Source organism: Cavia porcellus, unplaced genomic scaffold (genome assembly GCF_034190915.1).
Source record: "Cavia porcellus strain 051 isolate PalLab524CR breed Dunkin Hartley unplaced genomic scaffold, mCavPor4.1 scaffold_6, whole genome shotgun sequence".
In the NCBI taxonomy this organism is placed as follows: Eukaryota; Metazoa; Chordata; class Mammalia; order Rodentia; family Caviidae; genus Cavia; species Cavia porcellus.
The window spans coordinates 70,936,927-70,964,827 of record NW_026947489.1 but is presented as its reverse complement, the minus strand read 5'-3'; the positions used below and the strand labels follow the sequence as shown (position 1 = coordinate 70,964,827).

Sequence of the window (27,901 nt, the reverse complement as noted above, 5' to 3'; positions counted from 1 at the left end):
CTGTGAGCTTGCCAGGCAAGCACTGTGCCACACATCATCACTAATGATTCTACTTACTGTGATGTGTGTGCCACTAACTGCCTTACTGACATGTCCAGGTATGATCTCCACTAACTGACGTCTCCAGGTATGATCTCTTTCCTACACATCACACCCACATTTCCATGTTGAGCACCTCTAACCCAACCCAAAAGCACTTGACTAAGTACCTACTCCATTGTATACCGAGTCATTTAGATTCTCCAGTAGTCAAGAATCGCTGGTAACCCCCATAAAAAAAAGAAAAGAAAAAGGGCTGGGCATGGTAACATTGGCTGTAATCCCAGCACTTGGAAGGCTTGAGCAAGAGAACTGTGTGAGTTTGAGGCTACTTACTGTATGTAGCTTGGACTACACAGTGACCAAGGTCAGTCTTAATTATATAATGAGACCCTATCTCAACAAATAAATAAGTAAATAAAATAAAAATCATTGATCAGTAAATTCATCAATAATTCTACTTCCAGACCTAGACATAGTGGCATATGCCTATAATCCCAGTACTCAAGGCACTGAGTCAGGAGGATCAATGTAAATTTGAGACCTGCATGAACTGAGTTCAAGGCAAGCCTTAACTACATAGGGAGAGTCTGTCTCATAAAACAAAACAAAAAAAATCTTTCCAAAAAAATCTCTTCAAACCATCCTGTCTAATTTTTTGCTTGCCATTGTCTACCATTTCCTGGCTTATTTTCACAATTTTTAATCAATCTCTTTTACCTCCAGAACTTACAACCTTTTTTGATGTTGTAGTTTTTTTTAATTTGGCTTTATTTTAGAAACAGGGTCTTGTTTTTGTAGTTCAGGCTGACTTTAAAATCATTATGTTGCCCACGCTGGCTTAGAATTCACAGCGATCCTCCTGCCTCAGCCTCCTGAGTGCTGGAAATACAGGCATGTACCACCACACTCAGCTAAATTTTAATTTACGACTTCTAATTTAGTCTCCAACTGTGGGCAAGGCCACTGTGATACGAAGTAAACTTTACTGCCTAAAGTACTTCAGCAAATCCTTGTATATGACATTTCAATCTATTTCTTCTTCTTTTTTTTTTTTTTTTAATCGGTACCAGGGATTGAACTCACAACCACCTGCTTGAAAGGTAGGTGCGGGGCTGGGGATTTAGCTCAGCGGCATAAGCGCCTGCCTTGAAAGCAGGCAGTTGCGAGTTCGATCCCCGGTACCGATAAAAAGGAAAAAGACCAAAAAAAAAAAAAAAAGAAAGAAAGGTAGGTGCTTATGCCACTGAGCTAAATCCCCAGCCCCTCACTCTACTTCTGATGTCAGTTCTACTTGAAATCATAGTTATCTCCCTCTTTTTTCCTTATCTGCTTGATGAATTTTGTCAAATCTTTATAGAACTACTCCTATAGAAAGCTCCCAAGGACTTGCCTGGCAAGCACGAGATCATGAGTTCAATACCTGGTACCCAACAACAACAACAAAAAAAGTTAGCTAAGGACAAGAAAACAGCAACTAACTTCAGGAGTAAACATCAATCATATTTTTTAACCTTCTAAAGGGACAATGGAACCATGACTACTGGGACATATGTGAACAGGCTCAAAATGATCTCAAAATTGTGTTAACAATAACAAATAGAAGCATTTGAGATATAATTTATTCCTTATTTTGTAAATGATACTAATTAATATTTTAATTACATTTACCTTGAAATACTTCACAATATAACTGCCATCCATTATTACAAACTGCCTAAAGGAAGGAATATCCCAAGTATCCCACAGATAGCAAGAAATCCACCGACAGCCAGAGAAATCAGCCAAACGTCAATCTGAAAGACAAGCATTTAACTGGCTCACTGGGGTCCTACCTTCTCGGACTAAGTCCTCTGCAGTGTTAACCCCATGCTCTATGAGCTTCTGGCAGTCATCTAGTGGTTTAATGGTCTCCTGCTCAATGGTATCCACCTCTTGCAAAAGAGTCACCAGCCGCTCATCCAGGAGTTTCCCTAGGGTCTCCTTCAAATCACTAAAATGATGCCTGAGGACACCTCGTGTCTGTGATGCACTCTCTTTAATCTGAAAAGAAAGAAATAAACACTCAAAATCTGAACCTCTGGAAAAAATTAAATCACAGGCATCATTCAAAACTATGGTACAACTACCATATTCCATTCATTAATAAATAAATAAGTAAAATGTTAAGGGCCAGGTGTGTTGGCAAATGCCTGGAGCACTCTGTGAGGCTGAAGGAGACTGCAATCTGGGCAACATGGGGTGATACTGTATCAAAATAAAAAGGAACAAAGGATAGAGATTCCCATTCAGAGAGGACCTGGGATCAAGCCCCAGTTTCTTAAAAAGCAAAAGTTATGCAGTGATATATATATACACACATAAAATACATTTTATACATATTATATATATGATACATGCCACTCAACATATTCAGTTACCTTTTGTATGTAGAAGAAAAGAAAAAAACCTTAAGATCTGTGGTTAGTAATTTCCAAGTATACAAGCACAATACATTATCACTTGATATAGTCACCATCCTATATATCCCATCACTAGAATCCATCTGTCACAGTCAACTGAAACTCTGTACCCTTCAACCAACATCTCGCCATCACCCCCTACCCAATAACCACCATTCTAGTCTACACATGGATGAATTTAACTGTGAAAATCAAGTAAGTAAGATCATGTAGTACTTTTTTGTGTCTGAATTATTTCTCTTAGCACATGTCTTTTAGCTTTATCCATGCTCTTATAAATGGCAAAAATTCCTTCTTTTTTAAGACTGAATATTCCATTGTGTGTGTAAACACACACACACACACCCCTCAGCAATAAAACAACTGTGACTGATTCGTAGAAACTTACACAACTGTAAACTGGCTTTCACGTCAGAAAGGGCACAAATCCTGGCTTCAACATACACAAACTATGGCAATTTGGTCAAGTTAATTAAATACTCCATGTCTCAAATTTCCTGTTTGTCAAAATAATATTACTGTGGTAATTTCATGGAGTTGCTGTGAAGTTTAAAGAAAATAATCTGCCACATTTAGTAAAATGACTGGCCCACTATTATCCTCAATAAATGTTAGAAATGATTATTTGCACAATGCAATTCCTGGCAATAGCATGTTTCAGTACAGAAAGTTAAACACTGGGGATTAAAATTCATTTTACTGCAAAGAAGTAAAGGAACAGTAGATAAGAAAGCCACAACACAACTGGGCATGGTGGTACATAGCTGTAATGTAATCCCAGCTGTTATGGATCAAAAACTGGTGGACAACTTAACACCGGCTGAATTAAATCAGCATGGTGCTACGTGTAGATGGCCCACCCGAGGACTGTTGCCAGCATAAAAGGAGACATGGAGAGGAAGAGCATGGCACTGTGGGTTCCCCTAAGTGTTGCTGTTGTTTGGAACTGTTGGTTCTCCTGGAGGAGTCATGACTGGCTTCCCTGATAGAAACTTGGCCTGACCTCAAAGGAGCTCAGGACCTTGTTGTTGAGAATGGCTGTGGTACTTTTAGGGGAGCCTTGGTCCTTATTTATTTATTTTGGTCTTTTTCATTTTTATTGGTACCAGGGATCGAACTCACGACTGCCTGCTTGCAAGGCAGGCGCTTATGCCGCTGAGCTAAAATCCCAAGCCCCCTTGGTCCTTATTTTGAGCGTTGCTTCTTGGCTCCAGTGCAGAACCTTCAACCTACTGGCACAGATTTTCTGGCTTCCACTGCTAACCTTTTGGGCCTTCCCAAAGCAGATCCATAGAACAAACTTGCATGAGTCATTGTCATGGGCTCTAGGCCTCCAGCTGGATTCATGCAGGACACTGCTGTGGGACCAGGCACTCAGCTGGATTTTCCAGGTCTTTAGTGTTGTGAACAGATTTCCTGCACTTCCTTTTATTTAACTATGGGTGATCATCATAAATTAATATTATAGAGGATTTAGCTTAGTGGCATAAGTGCCTGTCTTGCAAGCTCGCAGTTGTGAGTTTGATCCCCAGTACCAATAATAATAATAATAATAATAATAATAATATAAATTCTGTGTCCTATATGTAATTGTCCTCCTTGCAACCCTTGACTACAACACCAACACTCTGGGACCCTGGGGCAAGAGGATCCCAAGTTTGCGTTCAGCCTGAGCAACTTAATAAATTAGTGAGACCCTCTCTCAAAACAGAAAATTAGACCCAGGAGTGGTGGTACACCATCTGTAATTCCAGCACTTGGGAAGCTGAGGAAGGGGGGCTGCTAGAGGTTTGAGGCTAGCACGGGCCACAAAGTGAGTTCAAGGTCTGCCTGAACTGTATAGTGAAACTCTGTCTCAAAAAGACAAAAAATGGCAAGCAAGAGTTCATGAGTTTAATCCTCAGTGCAAAAAAAAAGTGCTGAATCAAAAAGATTTTAAAAAAACACCAAACATAAATTTTAAAAATAAAAAGACTGGGGATGTAGCTCAGTGCAAAGGTCCTGGATTCAATTCCTACTATCAAAGAATAAATAGGAAAGCAAGCTAGTCTAGCTCACTGGTACACCTAGTAGCAAATTTAAACCCACTGGGTTCAACTCCCAGCACCCTCTGAAAGAAGAAAAAAAAAATCAAAACAAACCAAAAAAAGTCTTATGTATAAAATGCCCTTGTTGTGCTAAAAGAACATTAAAAATTTATTTATATCCCAAAAGAGGGTCACAGGAGGCAGAAATGGCATAGTAACTTAATTTTTATTGAATCATGGTGAGCTCTGTGATCTTTAATGATGAGATCATACTGTCTTACTAGAAAAATTATTAAGCAATACCATAAAAATTTTTTTGATTCCAAAGTTTACAAATTGCCTCATCCAAACTATGGCTTGCCTAAGGCAGTAATTATGATATCTTCTTTGCAGAAGAATCACATAGCTGCTTATTATCATTCAGACTACAAGGTCCCATCCAAAACCTACTGAACCAAAGCTTAGAGAAGGGACTAGAGGAATGTGTGGATGGAGTTCTCATTCTTCAAAGCACACCTGTGATTCTGTAGATTACATCCTAAAAGACCCTGTCCTAAATCCAGAAGGTCAAAATTAAGAATTCCTGCTTGGGGCTGGGGATTTAGCTCAGCGGCATAAACACCTGCCTTGCAAGCAGGCGGTCGTGAGTTCGATCCCTGGTACCGATAAAAATGAAAAAGACAAAAAAAAAAAAAAAAAAAAAATTCCTGCTCTAAGAGATGTGATAGGAAAAAAATTGGTACATGTTATGGTTTGTGTCTAGATGTCCCTCAAAAGCCTCATGCAGTCTCGGGGAAGTGCAGGCTTTTCAGAGGCAGCTGAATTGTGACTGATTCATGGTCCAAATAGAAGGGACAGAAACAGGCTTGTCCCTGCTCTTTCTTCGTTACTACTTTTGCTGTATTCTGCTGCCATGAACTGTTGTCCTTCCACCATACCTTGGAGCCAGCTGATTATAAACTGAAACCTCTACAAACTATGAGCTAAATAAACCTCTCCACCTTTAAGTTTGGGGTATTTTTACTTTAGCAACGAGAGAAAAGTAACTGAAACAGTATGTATCATATACTTATATACTTTTTTTTTTTTTTTGAGACACAGTCTCATTTCAGGCTGTCTTGAATTCACTGTGTAGCTAAGGCTGGCCGTGAACTTGAAGCCCTTCTATCTCAGCCTCCTGATGCGATTATAGGTGTGCACCACAACAGTAGGCATCATATACATTTTAAAAACAGGTTGTCTAGGGACTGGGGATTTAGCTCAGTGGCATAAGCACCTGCCTTGCAAGCAGGTGGTCGTGAGTTCGATCCCCAGTACTGATTAAAAAAAAAAAAAAAAAAAAAAAACAGGTTGTCTATACAAACACCAATATTTTAAAAATATAACTTAAACAACAGAAAATTTGCCGGGCGTGGTGGCGCGCGCCTGTAGTCCCAGCTACTCGGGAGGCTGAGGTGGGAGGATCGCTTGAGTCTAGGAGTTCTGGGCCGCAGTGCACTATGCCGTCGGATGTCCACACTAAGTTTGGCATCAATATGGTGACCTCCCGGGAGCGGAGGACCACCAGGTTGCCTAAGGAGGGGTGAACCGGCCCGGTCGGAAACGGAGCAGGTCAAAACTCCCGTGCTGATCAGAAGTGGGATCGCACCTGTGAATAGCCACTGCACTCCAGCCTGGGCAATATAGTGAGACCCTCTCTATAAAAAAAAATAATAATAATAATAAATAAATAAATAAACAATAGAAAATTCACTTTCTCTTACAGAAAAATCTATAGCTGAAACACTCGAACTAAAATAAACACATAGGCTGAGGATGTGGTTTTAAGTGGTAAAGTATTTGCCTAGCTTGTGCAAAGTCTTGAGTCTGACCCCTGTACTGAAAAAAAAAAGTATTGCATGATAATTACTTTGCAAGTATTATATTAGTTTCCTATAAACATACTGTGTTTACTACCCATCCTGAACTTATCTCAAAAAAAACTATCAAAATATAGATAAAAGATAACATTTCAACAATAAATTTAGAAAGCTTTCCATTTAAATTAATAATGCTTCAGTATTATCCCTACTCTGGACAGGTTCAGTGATTTAAGTGCTGAGAATGCAGAAGCCAGGATCACCTTTGCCCTAAAGATACAGCCAGAGAAAAAGAAGAGTGGGATGGGGACCACTTGGCCTCTCACCAGGAAATCCTACCACAGTGAAGCCCTGGAGCTGGTGGGCAGCACACAGACCACAGAAACTGGAGGGTCTAAGATGGGCTCTAAATTTTACTATGTATTCACTTCATCTGTCATTCAATCACTTATTACATCCTTTGTTAAACTGAAAAAAAAAACAAACAAATAAACTCATGCTAAATTTAAAAAGCAAAAGACACCACTGTTTTTACAGGAATGATCACAACCATGTGAAAACAAAAGATACCCAAGGAGTAAAATGCAGGGGGGAAAAAAATAGCAATTTGTTTTGTCAGATGGATCATGGAAACAACTTTCTCTGCTTCTGACATTAATGTAACTAAAAAGGTATTTGTGGAGTAAGTCAAAGAATTCCTTAAATCATAAAAAAAGACAAATCCCAATCTCATTGCTAACTAATCTCTGTAGTTACTAGAGAATGTATGTGAAGTAAATCCAAAGTTTTTTTGTTTTGTTTTTGTTTTAAAAAGTCCAGGGGCTGGGGATTTAGCTCAGCGGCATAAGCACCTGCCTTGCCAGCAGGCAGTCGTGAGTTCGATCCCTGGTACCGATAAAAAGGAAAAAGACAAAAAAAAAAAAAAAAAAAAAAGTCCATTAACACAGAATGTATTTGATTTGGTACATTACTTAACCGTGGGATCCTTAAGAACCAGGCTCCAGTATGCATGGCAGCTGGCAAGTAACCCTGACAACACATGAAGTAATTACATGTGTTTGCAATAACTTAAAAGAACCAGGGGAAATTAACCTGTGATGCTAGCACTTGAGAAATAGGAAGACAGCAAATTCAAGGCCATCACAGGCTACATAGCAAGTTCAAAGCCAGACTTAACATGATAGCAAGATCTTGTCTCAAAAAACCCAAAAAAGGGCCAGGGATATATCTCAATGGCATAGCACCTGGCTGATAAGTGCAAGTTTACAAGTTTGATTCCTGGTACAAAAAAACAAAAACAAAAACAAATATATGTATAAATATAAACAAATGGATGTGGTAGCACATATCTGTAATACTAGCATATGGGAGGCTGAGACAGGACTACCATGAATGTGAGGCCAGCTTGGACTACATAGGGAAAGCCTGTCTCAAAAATACAAGCAAAAAACAAACAACAACAAAACACACACACACACACACACACACACAAAGGAACAAAAACAAAACAAGCTGGGCATGGTAGCTATACCTGTAATCCTAATACTCAGGAGGCTGAGGCAGAGGATCGTGGCTAGTTCCAGGCCAGCCTGGACTACAAAGTGAAACCCTGTCTCAAAAACCAAACCAAAACAAAACAAAAAATGTAAAAGAGTCAGAGAAAGAATGTTTGATGATTCTGATACACACCTGGAATACTATCAGAAATACAGAAACTGAAGCTCTATCCTGAACTAAATCAGAATCTTTTATATTTACCAGGTGCCAGGTGATTTGTACACACCATTCAGATCAAAGAATAAATGCTCTCATAGCAGAGCACTGTAAATACACTTCACACCCCACCACAGAGAGGAAACTTTGCAGCTAACGCTATAGCACCACGGTCCTGTGGCGCTCCTGAACGGATATGGCACACACAGGAAGTGCACTAGTTAGGTAAAGTCGATTTCCTCTTTAGAAATAATTCAAAAGCTCCTTCAGAGTTATAGAGACTCACTATGTTTTGTTTTTGTTTCAGAACCTCAGGGGGCAAAAAAAGGAAGTATAGGAACACAAATCGCAAGAAGCTTGAAGGGGAGAACTCACTTCCAAACCTGTCTCCTGTGCTCTCATTTATAAACTCTGTCCTTTTTGTTCACAGAATCACAATTGTTCCCATTTAAAACTTGATACTACCTGGTAACCAGTTTCTTCCCCCAGCAGTAATTGAGAATAATTAATTTTTAAAAGAAAACTTCACTGCTGAGTGAATTTCCTCATTTTTATTTGGTACGCTAAATTCTCACAACTCCCAGAGAAGGGTCTGCATCTCCGTTGAAAGAAAGTGCAGTTCCACAATGCAATTTTACCCAAGGCTTCACACTGCCCAAAACAATATGGCTCCAAAAACCATGCTCTTCTTATCCCACTGAGTTGTTTGGTGCTTACAGATTCCATTTTAAAGTGTCCTAAGGAAACCCTGTAAATTATGTATTGGACCAGCTGAAGACACTTCCAGCTATCGCGTGTACTTCTTGTCCCAGCATAAAGCTTCTTGAGGCTGCCAGCCATCAGCCCCGAATGCCTCCTTGTCATCTACAGCAAAAACAACTCTGGTGTTTGTAACAAGTAGATTTTTTTTTTTTTTGTCTTTTTCCTTTTTATTGGTATCAGGGATTGAACTCACAACTGCCTGCTTGCAAGGCAGGTGCTTATGCTGCTGAGCTAAATCCCCAGCCCCACAAAGTAGATTTTAAAAGAATACAAACCAGAGATATGTCAAAGTCTCAAAAAGGAAACTGTAATATACATTGTTTATACTGAGTAATCACAGTCTGAATTCATTTTCCACCTAAACTTCTAATGCAACAATTAAATTTATTTAACAAAGTTTCACTGCATCTGAACCAGCCAGAATCGGTAACTTTTTAAAGTTTTAACAGGACGATAAACTCACAAAATGCCACTCATCAATGTAAGGCACTCAAAAACCTCAGGAATATTTATTTCACAAACGCCCAAACCAGTATGACTGACACATTTCTCCTGTAGAGTCCAGCACTACAGTCATAATACCTATGTAGAACCCGACTTAAAACACCTCTGGGTTGGGGATACAGCTCTATAATAGAGTGGTCGTGTAGCACGTGGGATGCCCTGAGTTCAACTCCCAACTGAGTAGGCAGAGAGAGGGGATGCTGACTTCTAATCCTAAAACTCTGAGCAGCTGAGGGAGGACAATGGCAAATTTGATACAGACTGGGAAACTTGGCAAGATCCAGTCTCAAAAATTTAAAATAAGGGGAATATGAGGGGTGGGTGGGTCAGGTCAGAATGTAGCTTGGTTTTGAAGGCTCTGGGTTCAATGTGCAGTACCAAAAAACAAAACAAACCAAAAAAGCTTACTTGAAAGCTTTTAAAGAGAAACATTGCTATATTAATTCGGTAGTGTTTCTAGTCCACTCCTCTAGAACGTGAGCTGGGACTGTGACCAGCAATACAGTCACATGTAATTGGAAAATGGTAAAAATGATACGCCAGTGTCAGACCTCACTCTTGGGACTGCCCGGCAACTTTTGCTTTTGTGCTTTTGTCAGACCTGAACCACAATGAAAGTAGTGTAACTAGCTTGGAAAACATAACTCTTTCTGATAAGGGAGACAGAGAGCAGCATGTATGGAACGATAATGAAATGTATCAAACTCTTATATAAGTCAGCCAGCCAAACGCAGAACTCAAAAAGGGCATTCTAGCCAGGTGTGGTGGCTCATGCCTATAATTCCAGCACTCGGGAGGCTGAGGCAGGAGGATCCTTGCAAGTTCAGCCTGGGCTATAAAGCGAGCTCAAGGTCAGCCTAAACTGCATAGCAAGACCTTGGCTCAAAAAAGACACACACACACACACACACACACACACACACACACACCCAGGCATTCTACCGAGAAAAAACAGGAGACATTTAAAGAGTAAGTTGATAGTTGGAAAACTAGATATTGTTTTGAAAAACAGTAATATTTGGTGGTTAGATTACTACGGTTAATATTAATTGAGGATGTCCCAGGTTTAGGCATTGTGCAATGTTTCTGCTTTTTTTTTTTTATCGGTACCGGAGATCAAACTCACGACTACCTGCTTGCAAGGCAGGTGCTTATGCCGCTGAGCTAAATCCCCAGCCCCATGTTTCTGCTTTTAATTCCTGTGTTACTCAGGTAAAACAGACTCTAGCTTTACCTGCATTTTAGAGATAAGAAACTGAAGATTAGAAAAGTTACATTTCACTACATCTCACAACTAATAGGGACAAACTCTGCAAATATTAGTGATTCACTGATAGTCCTCAATAATAAAAGGCTGCCCTGCATTTGTTTACCTTTTTAGAAGGAAAATTAATCATATTTACCAGGTTTGTAGTAATAAGACTAGTTCTTCCCTATAAAAACCATGCATTATATTTATTTATTTATTTATTTTTGGTAAAGGGGATCAAACTCACGACTGCATGCTTGCAAAGCAGGCGCTTATGCCACTGAGCTAAATCCCCAGCCCAAAACCACGCATTATAATCTACACTGAAAAAACATCTGCACACAGAAGTATACCTCAGTAACACTCACATACTGAGGGAGTCGGTGGTGGAGACTGAGTACAGCCCTAGCCCTAGCCTATTTAATTTTGAGATACACTCTCACTAAATCAGGCCTTGTATCTATGATCCTTCTGCCTCAGTCTCCTAAATAGCTAGGATTATAGGCATGTACCACCTCCCCAGGGCACACACACTTTCAACTAACCATCACTTTAACACTGTTTATTCAGAATGTCTGCTTTAATTCTTGAACTCTCTCTCTATTTCAGTTGAGTTCTGGATTTCACAAGCAGCTTTCAGAGTGTCATACTGAAAGATATTTTGTGAAAAGATAACTGAAAAACAAATATAACTTTGTGCATACATATGTCTTTTGCACACATAGATATCTATTATACTTCATCCCTTCATATCTTGATTGCAGTTACTCAGTATTGCTTGCGAAGTTTTGCTTCTGGTATTCTGGAAGGCAATACATTTCAGTCTATCACCAACAAATGCTCCCTAAATATCTACAGATAGACTCTATTTACCTCTACATTAAAAATTATGCTGCACTCAGGAGGCTGAAGTAGGAGGATTGCTGAGAGTTTGAGGCCAGCCTGGGCTACAAAGTGATTTCTAGGCCAACTTGAATTAAAACCCTGTCTCAAAAAGTCAAAAATAATAATAATAATAAATAAAAATTATGCTGCATATGGGAAAATATTCTAATTCTTTTCCCTACAGCAGTGGGGATCAAAACTAGAGTGCTTAGAAAGCACTCTACCACTGAGCTATAACCTTGAAAATATTCTTGATACTTATAATACTAACTAGAAGAAAAAATAGATACGAAGTTGCAAACTTTTAAGTTTGGGAAATAATACACTTTGAAAGAAACGCCACAGTTGTCTGAAAGTGGTAGAAATATAGGCTATTTTTAAATTATTTAATTTGCTTTTGGTTACCCTTTTCTTAGGACACTATAACAGGCAGATTTTAAGTGCTTCTACTGTAACATGTGACAGTCAAACAGATTTTTGTACTGTTTTGAAAATGGGTAAGAAGGGGAAGTGAGAGATAAAAGGAGCAATAGTAGTTTTCTTTTCTCTGCTAAGCTACTAAGACTTCCTGTCTTTGTTTTCTGAAATAACTTTTTTTTATTCACTGAATTTTATATATGTCTCAGATTTTAGTATGTTATGTTTTAAAATTCTGTCTCTCTCCCTCTTTCTTTGTCTCTCTCTCTTTCTCATACACACACACACACACACACACACACACACACACACATGAGTAAAGGAAAAACAAAAACAAAATACTATGGAAAATCAAATGACCAAGGCTAGGTGTGGTGGTGCACACCTGTAATCTTCCAGCATTCAGGAGGTTGAGTTCAGAGGTCAGCCTGGGCTACATAGTGAGTTCAAGGCCAGCCTGAACTACATAACAAGTTTAAAAGTTTAAAAAAAAAAATGGGCTCAGGATTTAGCTCAGTCATGTAAGCACCTGCCTTGTAATCGCACAGTCATGAGTTCAATCCCCAGTACTGATTAAAAAAAAAAAAAAAAAAAGACACTGTCCCCCCCTCAAAAAAGCAGCCACATTATAGATATCAAGGACAAGTATTTTTTTTTTTGTCTTTTTTTGTTTTTATTGGTACGAGGGATCGAACTCACGACTGCCTGCTTGCAAGGCAGGCGCTTATGCCGCTGAGCTAAATCCCCAGCCCCAAGGACAAGTATTGATTTGAGATCATCAATTATTCACTTGTATACCTTTGCTATCTAAAAAAAACAAGTGCATAATATTTCAAACATTTTACTCTTGAGAATAAAACCTAGCAATTTATCAAGACACACTGCAAGGTTTTTTGTTTTCAGGTTCTGTTGTTGTTCTTGCTATTTTTGTTTTTAACAAAGTCTCATTATGTAGCTCAGACTGGCCTTAAACTCACTGTGCAGGCTAGGCTGGCCTCAAACTTGTATCAGTCCCCCTGCCTCAGCCTGCTGAGTGCTGGAATTAAGCCATATGCTACTCCTCACTGACAATGTTAGTCTACACCAGTGTTGGTCCAACTATGGCACATGTGGCACAGTGGGCCATGTGGTATCACTGAAAGCCCTAAAGGGTTTGCCATTACTGGTTGAAACTACAGAAATAAGTAAAGAGCTGATGGAAGGACCACGGCAGGCTGCCTCAATCTTTAACGTACATACATAGCATACCTGTCTTGCTCAAGTATAGATTCTGACCCAGGGAGCCTAGGTAGAGTCTAAAGCTGTGCATTCTGCACAAGCTCCAGGTGATGCCCTGCTGGTCAACAGATACACTGGCAGACTCAGGAATCTAAGGCATGGTGGCAAACCTATGGCACACTTGCTGGAATGGGTTCTTTGTATCACTGAAAGCACTAAAGGGTTGGTCATCACTGACCTAAGGGTAGCACTGGTCTGAACTGGGAAGGCTCTCACACGAAATAGAATCTCACCAAGTTACCAGCATCTGATCGTTTGAGATCAGAGAAAGCAGAGACTCCCTTTTGTCAATGTCCAGAGTGACACAGAATCATACTACTAAAAGGCACACAACATTCATTTAATAGAATGAACTATAACTAAACACAGACCAAAATATTAGCACTTCTCACTTCAAGCATCTCTAGTTCTTCCAACTAATTCTCCTCCAATAATTGAGAAAGATAGAAATTCTGGACCTGCACAGCCTAAGGACCAGGCCCCAGACTGAAGCAATGTCCACAAGGCATCCTAGAGTGGACATTTGACAGGCATTTGATCAATCATTTCTACTTAAAAGCAGAAAAGCCAATGCTGTAGAAATACAGCAAATAACACACTGGAAGTAAAATCTAAAAATAAATATCTAAGAACTGATGTATTTGGGATATTTTTATGTTTAGGGGTGATAACCTAATTGTCAGCCAACAAACAAAAAGTAAATCTTTGAAAACAGTAGCCTATTTCCACAGTATATTGTATCCAGAAGTACCTCTGCCACCTAATAAATACTTAGTGAGTGAATGAACAAATAAATATTTAAAGAGAGTGGGAGTTAATGTCTTTGGTATTTACATCTTTGCACCAAGCATTCCAGAAAGCTACTGAGGACTACTGTACCCTTAATGATTTCAACATGAGGAAAGGCTGGTTGTAAACATTATCTGATTTCCTGAAGACAATAAACAACTCTCTACCCTTAACTTAAACAGTAAGACAGACAACTCTTGCATTCCTACAAAGAACTTCCTTTTCTCTAAAACACAGGGGAAGGCCTAAACTTAACCACAGAGGCAAAACTGCTCCTTGCTAGCAGTTGTTTTTGACTTAAAAGATTTTCATCTTTCATCCTTCTAGACTCTCATATATATAATTTCTTTTTTTTTTTTACTTTGTCTTTTGTATTGGAAATTATATATAATTTCTTAACATGAGACAAATTTTATGAGGGTTTTTTTCCCCCTCCCAGTACTGGAGATTTAACTCAAAGCCTTTACCCTGAGCTATATCCCCTACCCTTTTTTATTTTGGGACAGGGTCTCAGTGAGTTACTAAATTGTCTGGGCCAGGTTCAAACTTGCAATTCTTCTGCCTTATTCCCCACAATGCTAGGATTACAAGCAAGTACAACCATCTCCAACTTTTATGAGAGATTTTTAAAGGAAAGGAAAAAAAAAAAAGAAAAGATAAAAAGTATGCCAAGAGTTCCTAAAAGCTTAAACAAGGTTACCATATGATTATGTAATTTGCTGGATAGTCTTAAAAAAAATTGAAAAAATATCCACATAAAATTATAGATTTTTTTTTTTTTTTTTTTTGTCTTTTTGCTTTTTATCGGTACCGGGGATCGAACTCACGACTGCCTGCTTGCAAGGCAGGCGCTTATGCTGCTGAGCTAAATCCCCAGCCCCACATAAAATTTATACACAGATGTTCACAGTGGCACAAAAGTCAAAAGGTGGAAATAACCCCAGTGTCTAGGAATTCATGAAAGACTAAATAAAATGTGATGTATGTACACAACAAATAGTATTCAGCCACAAAAGCATTAAGGTACTGATATGTGCTACTATTTAGAAAACAGGCTACGTCAAAGATGTCAATCATAGGGCTGGGGACTTAGCTCAGTGGTTCAAGCACTTGCCTGGTAATTGTGAGGCTGTTGAGTTCAATACCCAGTTCCAAAAAAAAGATGTCAATCATGAGAACTATACACTATATGATTCTATTTATATGAAATGTCCAGAATAGGCAAACCGATACAGTCAAAAACTAGTTCTCAGTGACTGCTTCGGGCCAGAGACAGTGACAGCTAAGAGTGCTCCTTTCAGCAGCACATACACTGAAACTGGAGGGTGACAGCTAAAAATAATGGGAGTATTTGGGGATGGTATTGAGAGGCAATACTGAAAGTATTTTAGCCAATGATGATAGCTTAACAACTCTGTAAATATATTTTTAAAAATTACTGAAATGTGTATCTTAAGAACATAAAGGAGCCAGGTGTGGTGGTGCACACCTGTAATCCCAGCACCTGGAAAGCTGAGGCAGGAGGATTGTTGCAAGTTTGAAACCAGCCTGAATATAAAGTGAACTCAAGGCCAACCTAATCCATATAGTGAGACTTTGTCTCAAAAAACAATAAATAAATTTTAAAAATAGAAACATGAGGTTTGGGCCAGGGATGTAGCTCAGTGGCATAGCGCTTGCCTGGCAAGTACAACGTCCTGAGTTCAATTCTTGGTACCAAAGAAATAAACAAATTTTTAAAGAAATTAAAATGAGGCTTATGCTGTATTAATTATATCTCAATTTTTTAAAAAGCAAAGTCTGGCATTATAGCTTAGTAAAAGAGCACTTGCCTAGCATAAGTAGGCATGAGCCCCTGGGTTCAATCCCCAGTACCACTACCACCACCACACTACCACAAAAAAAAAAGTACATGACAAAGCAGGTGTAGTGACACATGCCTGTAATCCCAACACTCAAGGAGGCTAAGGTGAATGATCATATGTTCAAACCCAGCCTGGGAAATTTAGGGGCTTAGCAAGGTCCTGTGTTAAAATAAAAATGGGCCAGTGCTATGGCTCAATGCAAAAGCCCTAGGCCCAATCCTCAGTATAGAAAAAGCAAAAGCGAACAAACAAAAAAACAATAAAAGGAAATAAAATCAGTGAGTAAAAAATATACATGAAGGATACTCTCCCTTCATCTTTGCTCTTTTTAGCCTTCCCCACATAAAATATTTAGCTAAGAAGCCATATATTTTACTTTCGTTCTGAAAATGACTGGAACACTAAAAATATTCTAGCCACCAAACAAAAGGAGCTGCTTATTTTGATAATATTTTTGTGCCAAACCCTCCTTAAATGAAAGTTGACAGAGGACTTATTCTACAAACCCAAACTGCACAATCAACTAGAGTTAGCTGTTGTAACTGGCACTGGCACAGGCACAAAACACATTCCAGTTGACAAAAGAGAACTATACCATTAGTCTAATCCAAAAGCAAGGTCATCAGAAAACTATGATAGATGTTCTTTCAGTGTTCTGTCTCAAGCCTAAGACAATGGCCTTTAAAACAAACAAACAAAAAACCAAAACACCATACTAAACTACACTAAATTATAGGAAAGTATGTCTTGTATTTAAACTATTGAAATGTGAAAGAACATAGGTTTGGAAGTTGAGAACTAAACCATGTAGGATGGGGAGCACGCTAACTTTTTTACCCACCTACTATCACATAAGAGATTTGCTAAGTATGTGCTAACCCCATTCCTTAGTGTCAACTCTGTTACTTAATTACTAATACTATTAAACAATATGTATGCTCATATGTAAGATATTTAAACTGGTTACATAAGACATCAGTCATGTATTAAGAGATGTTTTGATGTCTTTTCAAACCATTTCAGCCAGGCATGGGGCACGTGCCTGTAATCTCAGCATTTGGGAGGCTAAGGCAGAAAGATTTCCACAAGTTCAAGGCCAGCCTGAACTGGGTAGCAAGACCCTTCTCAAAACCAAAACATCACAGAAACTTTACTTTAAAGTAGGAGCCATGCACTGGGTGTGGTGGTGCATATCTGCAATCCCAGCACACTGGAGGCTGAGGCAGGAAGATGGTTGCAACTTCAAGACCAGCCTGGGCTACAAAGTGAGCTCAAGGACAGCCTAAAGTGCACGGCAAGACCCCGTCCCAAAAAGACAAATAAATAAATAAATAGAGCCAATAAATAAAATAACATAAAATAGGAGCCAGATGTGTGGTGCATGCTGTAATCCCAGCACTTGGGAAACCAAGGCAAGACTATCATCATGAGTTTGAAGTCAACCTGGGCTACATAAACAAGTTCAAGGCCAGCCCACACTACACAGCAAGACCCTGTCTCAGAAATAAATAAATAAATTAATTAATAAAATTGAAGGAATATCGCAGATATTTGCAAAGAGAAATCCAGAATGCCCTCCTGAGGCAGGAGGACTGGAAAGCCCTGCAAAGTATTTACCAAATCAGGCTACTATCTAGATTCTGCTCCCAGTTGGGTTTGGAAGGGTAGCTTTGGATGGGTTTTATTTTTATTTATTTATTACTTTTTTGAGACAGGATCTTCTTAGGTAGTCTAGAATGGCCTCAACTGAGATTCTCCCAAGTGCTGGGATTACAGCCATGCACCCCCAACAAAAGGCTCCTAGCAGTTTTGATACTAAAATGAGAAGGGTTGCTGGCCTAAACAGTACCAGCTGTACAAAGACTTTTTGGGGTAAGGGTCTTTTTGAGACAGGGTTTCACTATGCAGTTCAAACTGGCCTTGAACTCACTTTGTAGCCTACCCTGGCCTGGAATTAGTGGGGGTCCTCCTGTCTCCTCCGGAGTGCTAGATGTGCATCACCTCACCCCGCCTACAAGTATTTTTAAAATACATAAAACCCAAAGCACGTAGAGTATTCTTAGTGATAACATTCAAACACACTGTTATCACAGCACCTCTCTACCATCTGCAGATTCTATGAAGCAAAAGAGTTACTAGCACGACTAGGTAAATAACACACATGACATAAAGTTGGAATCCCGATTATTTTATGGCTCATTAGCAGTGGGTTATCTCTTGTTCTAAACATGTTAGAGGACATAGAGAAACCATATAGCTGCCCCATGTCTCTGATAACCCTTCCCCACGGAACAGATAAGTGCACCACTTGAAAGTATATTTAGTTTCTTTCAGCACACCTCCCTGTAAACGCACTTTTCCATTTCCCCTCACATTTGCATCTTTCCTCTAGAGTCCCAGTTTTCTTCTTCTGCCCCTTTAATAACTTTCACCTTAAATCTTAAACCACCTAGGATGAGATGATTCTAAATGATTTCTTTCAGAAATGCATTGTGGATCACACGTTAACCCATTCATTTAGCGTTATCGCTATTTCTCAACCCCCACCTTCGCCTTCTCTCTTTCTAGTCCTTCCCTTCCAATGCCCATTTTCTCTCCACTTTTAGCTCTCCTCAGATCCTTGTCCCCTATTTTCCTCACGCTCTCTAATGTCCATATCTACCCACCGCAGCTTTTCTCAAATAACCCCACTTCCCCTGACTCTCCGGCCACCGCTGGCCTCTGGGACCCTCGGATTTTCCTGCGGTCCCTCACTCTTCTAACCAAGGACGCCACCCACATTCCGTTCCTCACGCGCTCCCGCGATCCCCTAAACTTGCCTTCCCCCGAAAACCCTCAGTGACCCCCTTCCCACTCCCAGGCCCTCCTAGGTCTCGGCAGCCTTCCGAGCCTTTCCTTCCCGGGCCGAAGCTTTCGGACACTCCCTCCACTGGAGCCCTCGGCGCCCTCAGCGCCCACCGCCCGCGCCCCCCGTGCCCGCGCCCTCCCTCGGCCCGGCCCTCCGACCTGCCTCTGCGCCTCCTGCAGTCCCTGCAGCCGCTGGCCCAGCTCCAGCCGGTAGCTCTGCGCCGCCTCCACGTTCTCGCGGGCCTCCTGCAGCAACAGCTCGGGGTCCAGCTCCATGGCGCCCCTCATCCGGCCACACCGCTGAGGCGCGGGTTGCTGACTGACTGTGCCGAGCGCCTGAGAGCTCACTCGCGCTGCTTCCCGCAGGCGGAAACGCCGCTACCCCACGCCCTGTCCCGCCACGCCCCGCGGCGGCCTTGATTGACAGCCGCGCGGCACCGCCTCCAGCACTCAGGCCCCAGCGCCCCCTGCTCTGAGGCTCAGCTCTCTGCACAAGTCTCTGCGGCCGCGCAGCGCAGCGCCAGCAGTGGCGCTTGCTCAGGAAACGCGTGGAGACAAGCAAGATGACTATGAGCGCGTGGCTGAGTGCTTTTCCACGTCTTATCTCTTGCTTGTCGCGTTTACAGCCCAGCTTTTTATCTCTGTTGTACAGAGAAGGAAAGTGAGGGACAATCAGTCAACTTTCCCAACTCAGCTTCAGAATCTTACAGCGAGCTTCCCGGTCGTGACAGGCGTTTTCTTGCCAGATTCAGTGACTCAGGTGCCCAAACCCAGAGGTTCATAGTGTAAGGAGGGAGCTGAGAGAAGCCAAAGTGAAGCACGACAGCAGATCCCGACACGAGTCGAAGACAGACGATGGCAAATGTTTTTTCCTGTAAGAGCCATGTAGTAAATATTTTGGGTTTGGTAGGCAATAAATTCTCTGTTGCAATGTAGTAAGTGGATATGATAGTATGTAATAAAGTTTTAGGATTCTGGCTCAGCGCCTGTATTCCCAGTTACTCAGGAAGCTGAGTTAGGAGGATCATTTGAGTCAAGATCTTGACACCAGCCTGGGCAAAAGACTTAAGAAAGGCTTAAAGACTTAAGAAAAATAAATCTAATGGACACTGAAATTTGAATATAATTTAATTTTCACGTATCACAAAATAGTCTGCATTTTTCTCCAGCTTTTTAATTTTTTCCCGGAGACAGGGTCTTGCTATGTAATACAGAATGGTCTTGAATTCACAGCAATTATGCTTCAGTCTCCCAAGTGCTGGCATTACAGGCATGCATCATCAATCTCTGCTTATTTTTTCTTTCTCTTGGCTTGTTTGTTTTGAGGCAGTTTCTTGCCATGCAGTTCAGGTAGGCCTTGAACTCACTATGTAACTAAGGCTAGTTCTGAACACAGGGCAGTTCTACTCAGCCTCAGGACTGTGGGGATTACAGGCATGTGCCACCACATCTGACTTCTCTAGCTATTAAAAAAGTAAAAATGATTGTTGAAAGTCATGTAAAAACAGGATATGGGTGGGATTTGGTCCCTGGGCCATATTTTGGTAAACCCTACCCCAGGATGTCAGTTAAGACTAGATAAAAAAGTGATTTGCTCAGAGTTATAAGATGAATCGCCACTGCAGTTTAAAGTTCCCTCATCTGAACCAGAACAAGGCTTTTACTGCCCTGTTGTTTTCTACTAAGAAAATGACTCTTGAAGTTAGAGAAAATTAGGAAAGGATAGCTTTCTAGAAAAAGTTGGAAGTTAGCTTTGTTCTGAAGGTAAGGTAGCCTGGCCCTTAGTAGGTACTCAGCATCTATTGAATGAAGATATTATTAACTAACTAGAAAAGCAAAGAAAAGAGACCTAGGCATATTGGTGCATGCTTATAATCTCAGCACACAGAAGGCTGAAACAGGATTTTGAGTTTGAGGACAGCCTGGACTATACAGCAAAACTCTGTAGCAGTGGGCTGGGGATTTAGCTCAGTGGCTTAAGTGCCTACCTGGCAAGCACAAGGTCATGAGTTGGATCCCTGGTATGGAAAAAAAAGTCCCTTTGAAAACTCTGCAGCAGTGAGGGTCCAGAAGACTGAGCATAGTGATACATAGTAATACCTAGCCTCTGGGAAGCTGAGGCAAGAGGACTGCAAGTTTGAACCCAGCCTGGGCAACTTAGTGAGATCGTGTCTCAAAAATAAAAAGGGCTAGGAATGTAGTTCAGTGCAAAGGCATGGAGCTTAGTCCCTAGTACTGCAAAATATTTACATACCTACATAAAGACACCTCAGGTAAGACAAACTAGGTAGGAAAGAATATACAAACTTACAGACAGGAATTCAAGTGGTTGCATTAGTCAGCTTTTTTCATTACTATGATATAATTCCTAGGAAAGTACCTTAAAAGAGTAAAGCTTTATTTTGCCTTATGGTTTTAGAAGTTTCAGTCCAAGGACAGGTGGTTCCATTGTTGTGGGACTGAAAAAAGACAGAACATTGCAGTGGAAGAGCATGCTGGAATAAAGCTCCTTACTTTATAACAGTTGGTAAGCAGACAGTGAGAGAACAAGCCAGATAGGAAGAGATTGGGGGGCACGGTGATGCTTGCCTGTAAGCCTGCTGAGGCATGGGAATTTCCATGAGTTCAAAGGTAGCTTGGGCTACATAGTTGACCCATTAAGGGTATGGAAGAAATTTCTTATATAGAGAAAAAGAGTTGAAAATGTAGCTCAGTGGTAGAGCTCCTGCCTAACATATGTGAGGCTCTGGGTTCAGCCTCTGACACTCAAACAACAACAACAAAAAACCCAGCAAAAAAGAAAAAGGCCCACACATGTATGGTGTCAGAATTTTGTTGTTGTTGCAGTTCAGGGATTGAACCCAGAGCTTTCACACTGATCTATAGCTCTACATCCTCAACCCTTTTTTATTTTTTATTTTCATACAGGCTCTCACTAAGTCACTAAATTGCCCAAACTGGGCTTGAACCTGCAATCTTTCTGCCTCAGCTTCCCAGAGTGCTGGGATTACCATCATGCTCAGTCCACCATCATACTCAGTTACATTTTCCTATTTGTTCATGGTTAGCAGAGGGGCTCCTTGAGGACCTGTTGAGGAGGGCTGCAGAGAGATGAATTCTTCTAGTGGGGTTGTACGGTGGAGCCCATGGCTGAAGCTTGTCCCACTGATAGCAAATGTCTCCTGGAGCAGCCATGCAACTCCTGATATAGCTGTGGCTGGTTAGAAACATTTAAAGCAGCTGCATAAGAAAAGTAAAAAGTCTCTTGAGGAGTGACAAGCCCTTTTCTCCTGTCTCAAATGCCATGTCCCATCATCCATTCCTTCCAACACCTCCTGTTTCCACTTCCTCCCATAATGACATCAAATTATGATCTCATCAGAAGATTAAATCACATTAGCACCCTCATGAGTCAACAAATTCCTGAAAGCCTACCAGCAGCCAAATTTCCTACGCAGCAAAACTTTTGGATGACATTTAGATCCTAAACCATAACAAGTGAATGTTTTTCATAAAGAATAGACTACTACCTGGGCACAAGCACTAGTGCATATCTGTAATTCTAGCTACATGGGAGGCTGAGGCAGGAGGATCACAAGTTAGAGGCCAGACTGGGCAGCACGTGAGATCCCCACATGGCCTCAGATTTGCTACGTGACACAGGATGGCTTTGAACTCAGGGCCCTCCTGACCACATTCCTGGGATTATAGGTATGTGGTACCACACCCACGTTTTTTTTTAAAAAGACATTTTGATTTTAACAATTACATATTGAAAGTTTTTGTCTGTGTAGTGCCATTTGCAAAACAATCTTTTAGGAAGATAAATACTCAAAAGATAAAGCTCAGGTCTGTCTTTAAGATAGGACTTGGCATAGAGTAAATTCTCAAATATTTGTTTGGTGAAATGAATATACATAGGATGGATGGAAAGTGAGATAAATATGGAAAAATATGACATTAGTTGAGGTATGATAGATAAAGGCTTACATTAGAATGGTGGCCATTGTAGAAGCTTAAAATTAGAGAACAGAAAAAAACATTTAAAAAAATAATAAAACTAGAAAAAAAACTAGAGAATAGTTAAATGGTTCAAGGGAATAAGAGGTTTAGGCAAGATTGTGTCCATGAAAACAAAGATTAATTAAGTGGTTATTTTAGGGGTTTTTTTGTTTTGTTTTTGTATTTTAAAACAGAGTTTCACCATGCAACTCAAGTTGGCCTTGAACTTACTTTGTAGTCCAAACTGCCCTCAAACTCACAACAACCCTCCTGTCTCAGCCTCCCAAATGCTGAGATTACAGGCATGACCACCATGCTCAGCTAATAAATGTTTTTGAACAAAATTTATTCTCTGTGTTTGCTAAAACCACTTGACTACCTAAAGTTTCTGTTTGGTACTGGGGTTTGAACTCAGGGCCTCTGCACTGAGCTATCATGTTAACCCTTTTTCAATTTTTTATCTTGAGCTCAATTCCCCAGCCTGTGTTCAAACTTAAAATACTCCTGCCTCAGGATCCTAGAGTGTTGAGATCACAGGTGTGCACCACCATGGAATGCTGGAACATTGTTTTTAGTCTTGGAGCAAAACTTCAGTCGTAGTCAGAGGTTGTAAGGAGAACAATTAGAATTAGGATACGGAGTTTACACTATTATTTTATGATGGTCACCGAGAGTTAACACAAGAAAATGCAGGAAATCTGTCCACAACACTAAAAACATAGATATTTAGCCAAGGGCCTGAAGCTCATGACAATTGCCTCCCACGAGTCCAACTGGAGTCCACAAGAAGGACTCATGCCAGTGTCTTTTATGGATCCGTGTTGGGAAGGGCACAAGGTCACTCGTGGAAAAGCTAGGAAGTCTACGCCAGAAGGGTGAAGGAGCTGTGCTGGTGGGATGAGGGTTCTACCCTGCAGCTGAGAAGTCACACTTACAACAAAGACCAGGGCTGTCCTGAAAGGCGCCACAGCCATCCTCAGCAACACAGAGGCCCCGAGCTCCTCCGACAATAAGGACATTCGAGTATATGCCAAGACAGCCAGCATGACGAGTTCATCCTGGAGACCAAGCGGTACATGTCTTCCCTTCTGGAGCCAGGAAGCAATGCTCAGTGTGAGGACCAAAGCTTCTCCGGGAGAACCAATGGCTCAAACAGCAACGCATAGAAGAACCCATAATGCTTCAATGCATCTTAATGCATTAACGCCTAACTTCTTCTCTATGTTTCTATTTATGCTGGCAACTTTCCTCAGGTGAAACATCTACGCTCAGCACCATTGTGATTTAATTCCCCTGGCATTAAGTTGACCACCAGTTTTTAATCCATAACAACTTCCTAAGAATAAACCCTCTTGTCTATAATAGAGAAGAAGGTGGTTTAGATTGGCAATGGCAGATACCAGCTGGGCTTCAGTGGTACTTTTACAGAGTCCTGTATCTGGTGCTGTAGGTGAGCCCAGGCTCTCTTCCACTATACTTCCAGCCCTAAGAAATTAAGGTGTGTGTGTGTGTGTGTGTGTGTGTGTGTGTGTACAGGAGATGAAACCTAGTGCCTTGTACATCTTGCATACATTGAGTTACATCTTCAGGCCCTACCAAAAACAATTAAATGCTGGGTTAAGTAGCTTGTACCAGTAGTCTCAGTTACTTGGGAGGCTGAGGCAAGGGGATCATTTGAGCACGGGGTTTGAGACCAGCTTGCAAAACGTAGTGAGGTGCCCACTTAAAAAACAGATAATCTGGGGCTGGAGATGTGACTCAGTGATAGAACCCTTGCCTTTCATATACAAGAAAGGAGCTCTGGATTCCATCCCCAGTGCTGCCAAAACGTTTGTTTGTCTTTTTGAGACAGGGTCTCACTATGTGGTTCAGGCTGGCCTTGGGTTCACTTTGTAGCCCAGGTTGGTCTCAAACTTGTGACAATCTTCCTGCCTCAGTCTCCCAAGTGCTGGGATTACAGGAATGTGCCACCATGGCTGGCTTCAAAAAATTTTTTTAAATGAGGTAGCTACAATCTTTTTTAAAAAATTTTTTGGTAACTACAATCTTGATTTGTACATCCTCAAATTTTATTAATGCTCCATTTTTTAAATATATATTTTGTTGCTGGTAGTGATAGTACTCAGGATTGAACCACCTTGATCAGGCTAAGCACATACTTTTACACAAGTTCATTACAGCTTGAGTGTCCTAGTTTTCCTATCCATGCCTTGGTGTATCTTGTATTTTTTTTTGTACCAGGGATCAAACTCATGACCTCATGCTTACCAGGCAGGCGCTTAGGCCTGTGAGCTAAATCCCCAGCCCCTGTGTATTCTTTTCAATGCCTTTAGTTGCAAGATACCAAAATATTTAACTCAAACTTCCCCAGAAAAATAAGAGGATTCATTTGCTCTTTAGAGTTAGTTTGACCTAAAGTTCTCTTCCCAATGCTTTTTTTTTTTCCGTACTGGGATAAAACACATGACCTCATGTTTGCCGGCAGGTGCTTATGCCACTGAGCTAAATCCCTGGAACCCCAAAGCTCTTCTTTGCCATTTGCAAGCTATTTATTTTAAGGGTGTTTAATCTTTTTTTTTTTTTTTTTTTTTTTTTGGACAGAGTCAGGCTGGCCTTGAACTCAGTAAGTAGCCCAGGCTGACCTCAAACTCATGGCAATCCTCCTGTCTCAGCCTCCTGAGTGCTGGAATCATAGGCATATACTACCACGCCTGGCCCTAAGGCTGTTAAATTTTACACAGCAGCTGGAGGGAGCTGAGGGACTTTTCCCGGATTTGGCTCAGTAACATAAACATGCTTATCTCCAAAATATTAAGAAAATGTCTCCTGGGGACAAATTAGGACACTACCTACCACCTTCAAACCAATAACTAGCCAAGATCTGGGGTAATATAGATTAGTTTAGGTAGCCAGGGCCAAGAGTGGACTCAGTTTCCCCAAGTAGATAAGTGGGGGAAGTGTGGGAACCAGAGTGATAGCAGTAATGGTTATCCAGAGAACATTGTATAATCTGAAGAAGAAAATGTCATCTCTCACTTTTTCACCATGTTCTGACTACAATGTGTAATTGCACAATGAAAACAATACAGTTGAATTTAGGAGACTTGGCTGAACACCAAGACCTTGGCCGCCATCTCTAAGCTACAGTTTCCACTTCCATAAATTAATAATCAGATGAATGTCTTCCTCACAGAGCTGATACAAAGCCTGAATAATATGGCCTTTGTAAAATCAGACTTTCACTTTACAAAATGTTTAGAGTGAGATGCATATCTGCCTCTGTGCTGGGCGCTCAGAGTCGTAACAGCCATGAGCCCCGGTACTTGCCTCCCTTGGATAATGAGGGAGCACACAACTAAGCAGGAATTTATAATATAAGCATGCAAGTCGTCTAATAGGTATTATGCGGTGCACAGAACTGCCCCAAAATTTAACCTGAAGCACAGTGAATGGGCAAAGCAACAGAAAAGGCTGGGGTTATAGTTCAGCAGCACAGCACTTGCCTGGTAAGTGTGAGGCTATTAGTTTGATCCCTACCCCCCCCCCCAAAAAAAGCAACAAAAAAGATTTCCTATAGAAGTAGCCTTTGAGCTGAATCTTAAGGTTTTTCTGGAGTTGACTGCATGAGTTTGTCTCCTTTCCTGTCAAAGAATATTAAAGGTATTTAAGGTGGGTTTAAAGGTAGAGTAGAACAGGAAGGCCATAAAAGAGAGGGCCACAGATTTTGGAAATTAGGAAGTAAATAGAAGAGTAGTAATTGTCCAAGCTAACTGACAGAAGTCACACCCTAAACTTTAGAGGGAAAATCACTCAGAATTGAACCAACTTTGCAAGAAGACATCTGAGAGATTCAGCCTAGGAGACAAGGCTCCAGATACATCATTGGGGGAGAGTGGGTACTGGGGATTGAACCCAAGATCTTTGTACTGAGCTACATTTCCAGCCCCCCCCCTTTTTTTTTAAATTCTGAGACAGTTTCTCATTAAGGTACTATATTGCCCACACTGCGCTCAAAATTGTAACTTTCCTGATTCAGCCTTCCAGGTGTGCCACCATACCTATCCCTTTATCTACTTTAAAACTGCAACCCGTGTTTTGATACTCCTTTTCTTATATCAAGTTCCTGCATTATTTTCTATTTGCCTCTACTGATCATGCCATATATTTACTTATCATCTTTATTAATGGAATATATTCCAACTAGAGTATAAACTTTGAGAAGACAAGTATCTTTGTCTGCTTTATTGACAGCCAGCACATAGTATGTACTCAGTAGTATTTATGGAATGGATGGATAAAGTGACACATGGACAGGATAAATAAATACCACAGAAGGTAATGGAAGAATGGGAATTTTAAAAAGGGGACTTCAGTTAAGATTTGAGTTAGATCTTCCAGGCCCATAGTCCCTAGGCTAGTGAGGGTGAACCTTTTAGAGACCAAGTGTCAACAATGCAATTGGTGTTCTGTAGAATTTTACACAAATGAACTCATACAGCATGTACTCCTTTTTCACCTGTCTTCTACACCCATGATAAGAATTTTGAGATGCATCCTTCTCATTGCATGTATTATTAGTTCTTTTTAGTGTGCAGCAGTATTGCTGTATGACTATAGAAAATTTGCTTATTAACTCATCTGTTGAAGGGGTTTGTGATGGTTAATCTTGACTGTCAACTTGACTGACTTGAGAGATGCCAAGAAGTTCAGTAAAGCACACTTGTTTGTTTGTTTGTTTGAGACTGGGTCTTGAACCCTAGTCTTGAACTTGCTATGTAGCCCAGGCTGGCCTCAAACTTGTGGCTAAATTCCTGCTTCAGCTTTCAGAGTGCTGGGATTACAGGTATGCGCCAAGTAACCCACACTTCTATGAGTATTTTAGTAAGTCATGGTCATGTGACCTTCGGGACTTTGTTCTCTGGCCTCTTCCTCTCAGCCTCTTTCACTGACTCTGCTTCCCGGCTGCCATGAAGTAAGCAGCTTTGTGCCACTATATTCTTCTGCCAAGATATTTTTGCCTTGGAGCATTCTTGCAAAGACTGAAATCTCTGAAACCCTGCAGAAAAATGAACATTTTCTTCTTTAAAATGTGTATGTTAGGATCCAGGGATATAGCTCAAAGGCACAGTGCCTGCATCATTTTGATTCCTGATAAAGAAAGAAAGAAAGAAAGAAAGAAAGTAAGAAAGAAAATAAGTGTGTT

General features: G+C 40.7%; 2 protein-coding genes across 11 annotated transcripts in view; both read right to left on the bottom strand.

The window, feature by feature from the left end:
• Positions 1-19,092, bottom strand: part of Crlf3 (cytokine receptor like factor 3) — a 43,762-nt gene extending 24,670 nt beyond the window's left edge. Inside the window, exons 1-2 of the mRNA XM_063250974.1 lie at positions 18,856-19,092; positions 1,875-2,082 (exon numbers count right to left, since the gene is read on the bottom strand). Of these exons, the coding sequence (XP_063107044.1) occupies positions 1,875-2,082; positions 18,856-18,984 (337 nt within the window). The 5' untranslated portion in view covers positions 18,985-19,092. The remainder of the gene's footprint in view (positions 1-1,874; positions 2,083-18,855) is intronic.
• Positions 19,093-19,806: 714 nt separating this feature from the next.
• Positions 19,807-27,901, bottom strand: part of Tefm (transcription elongation factor, mitochondrial) — a 59,037-nt gene continuing 50,942 nt past the window's right edge. For 5 of the 10 annotated variants that reach the window (XM_063250976.1, XM_063250981.1, XM_063250980.1 and 2 more), the window contains one exon: positions 19,807-27,754. The gene's annotated coding sequence lies outside the window, so the exon portion shown is untranslated. Of the gene's footprint in view, positions 27,847-27,901 lie in introns of all 10 variants that reach the window. The other 5 variants (XM_063250977.1, XM_063250975.1, XM_063250978.1 and 2 more) reach the window with 2 other exon arrangements.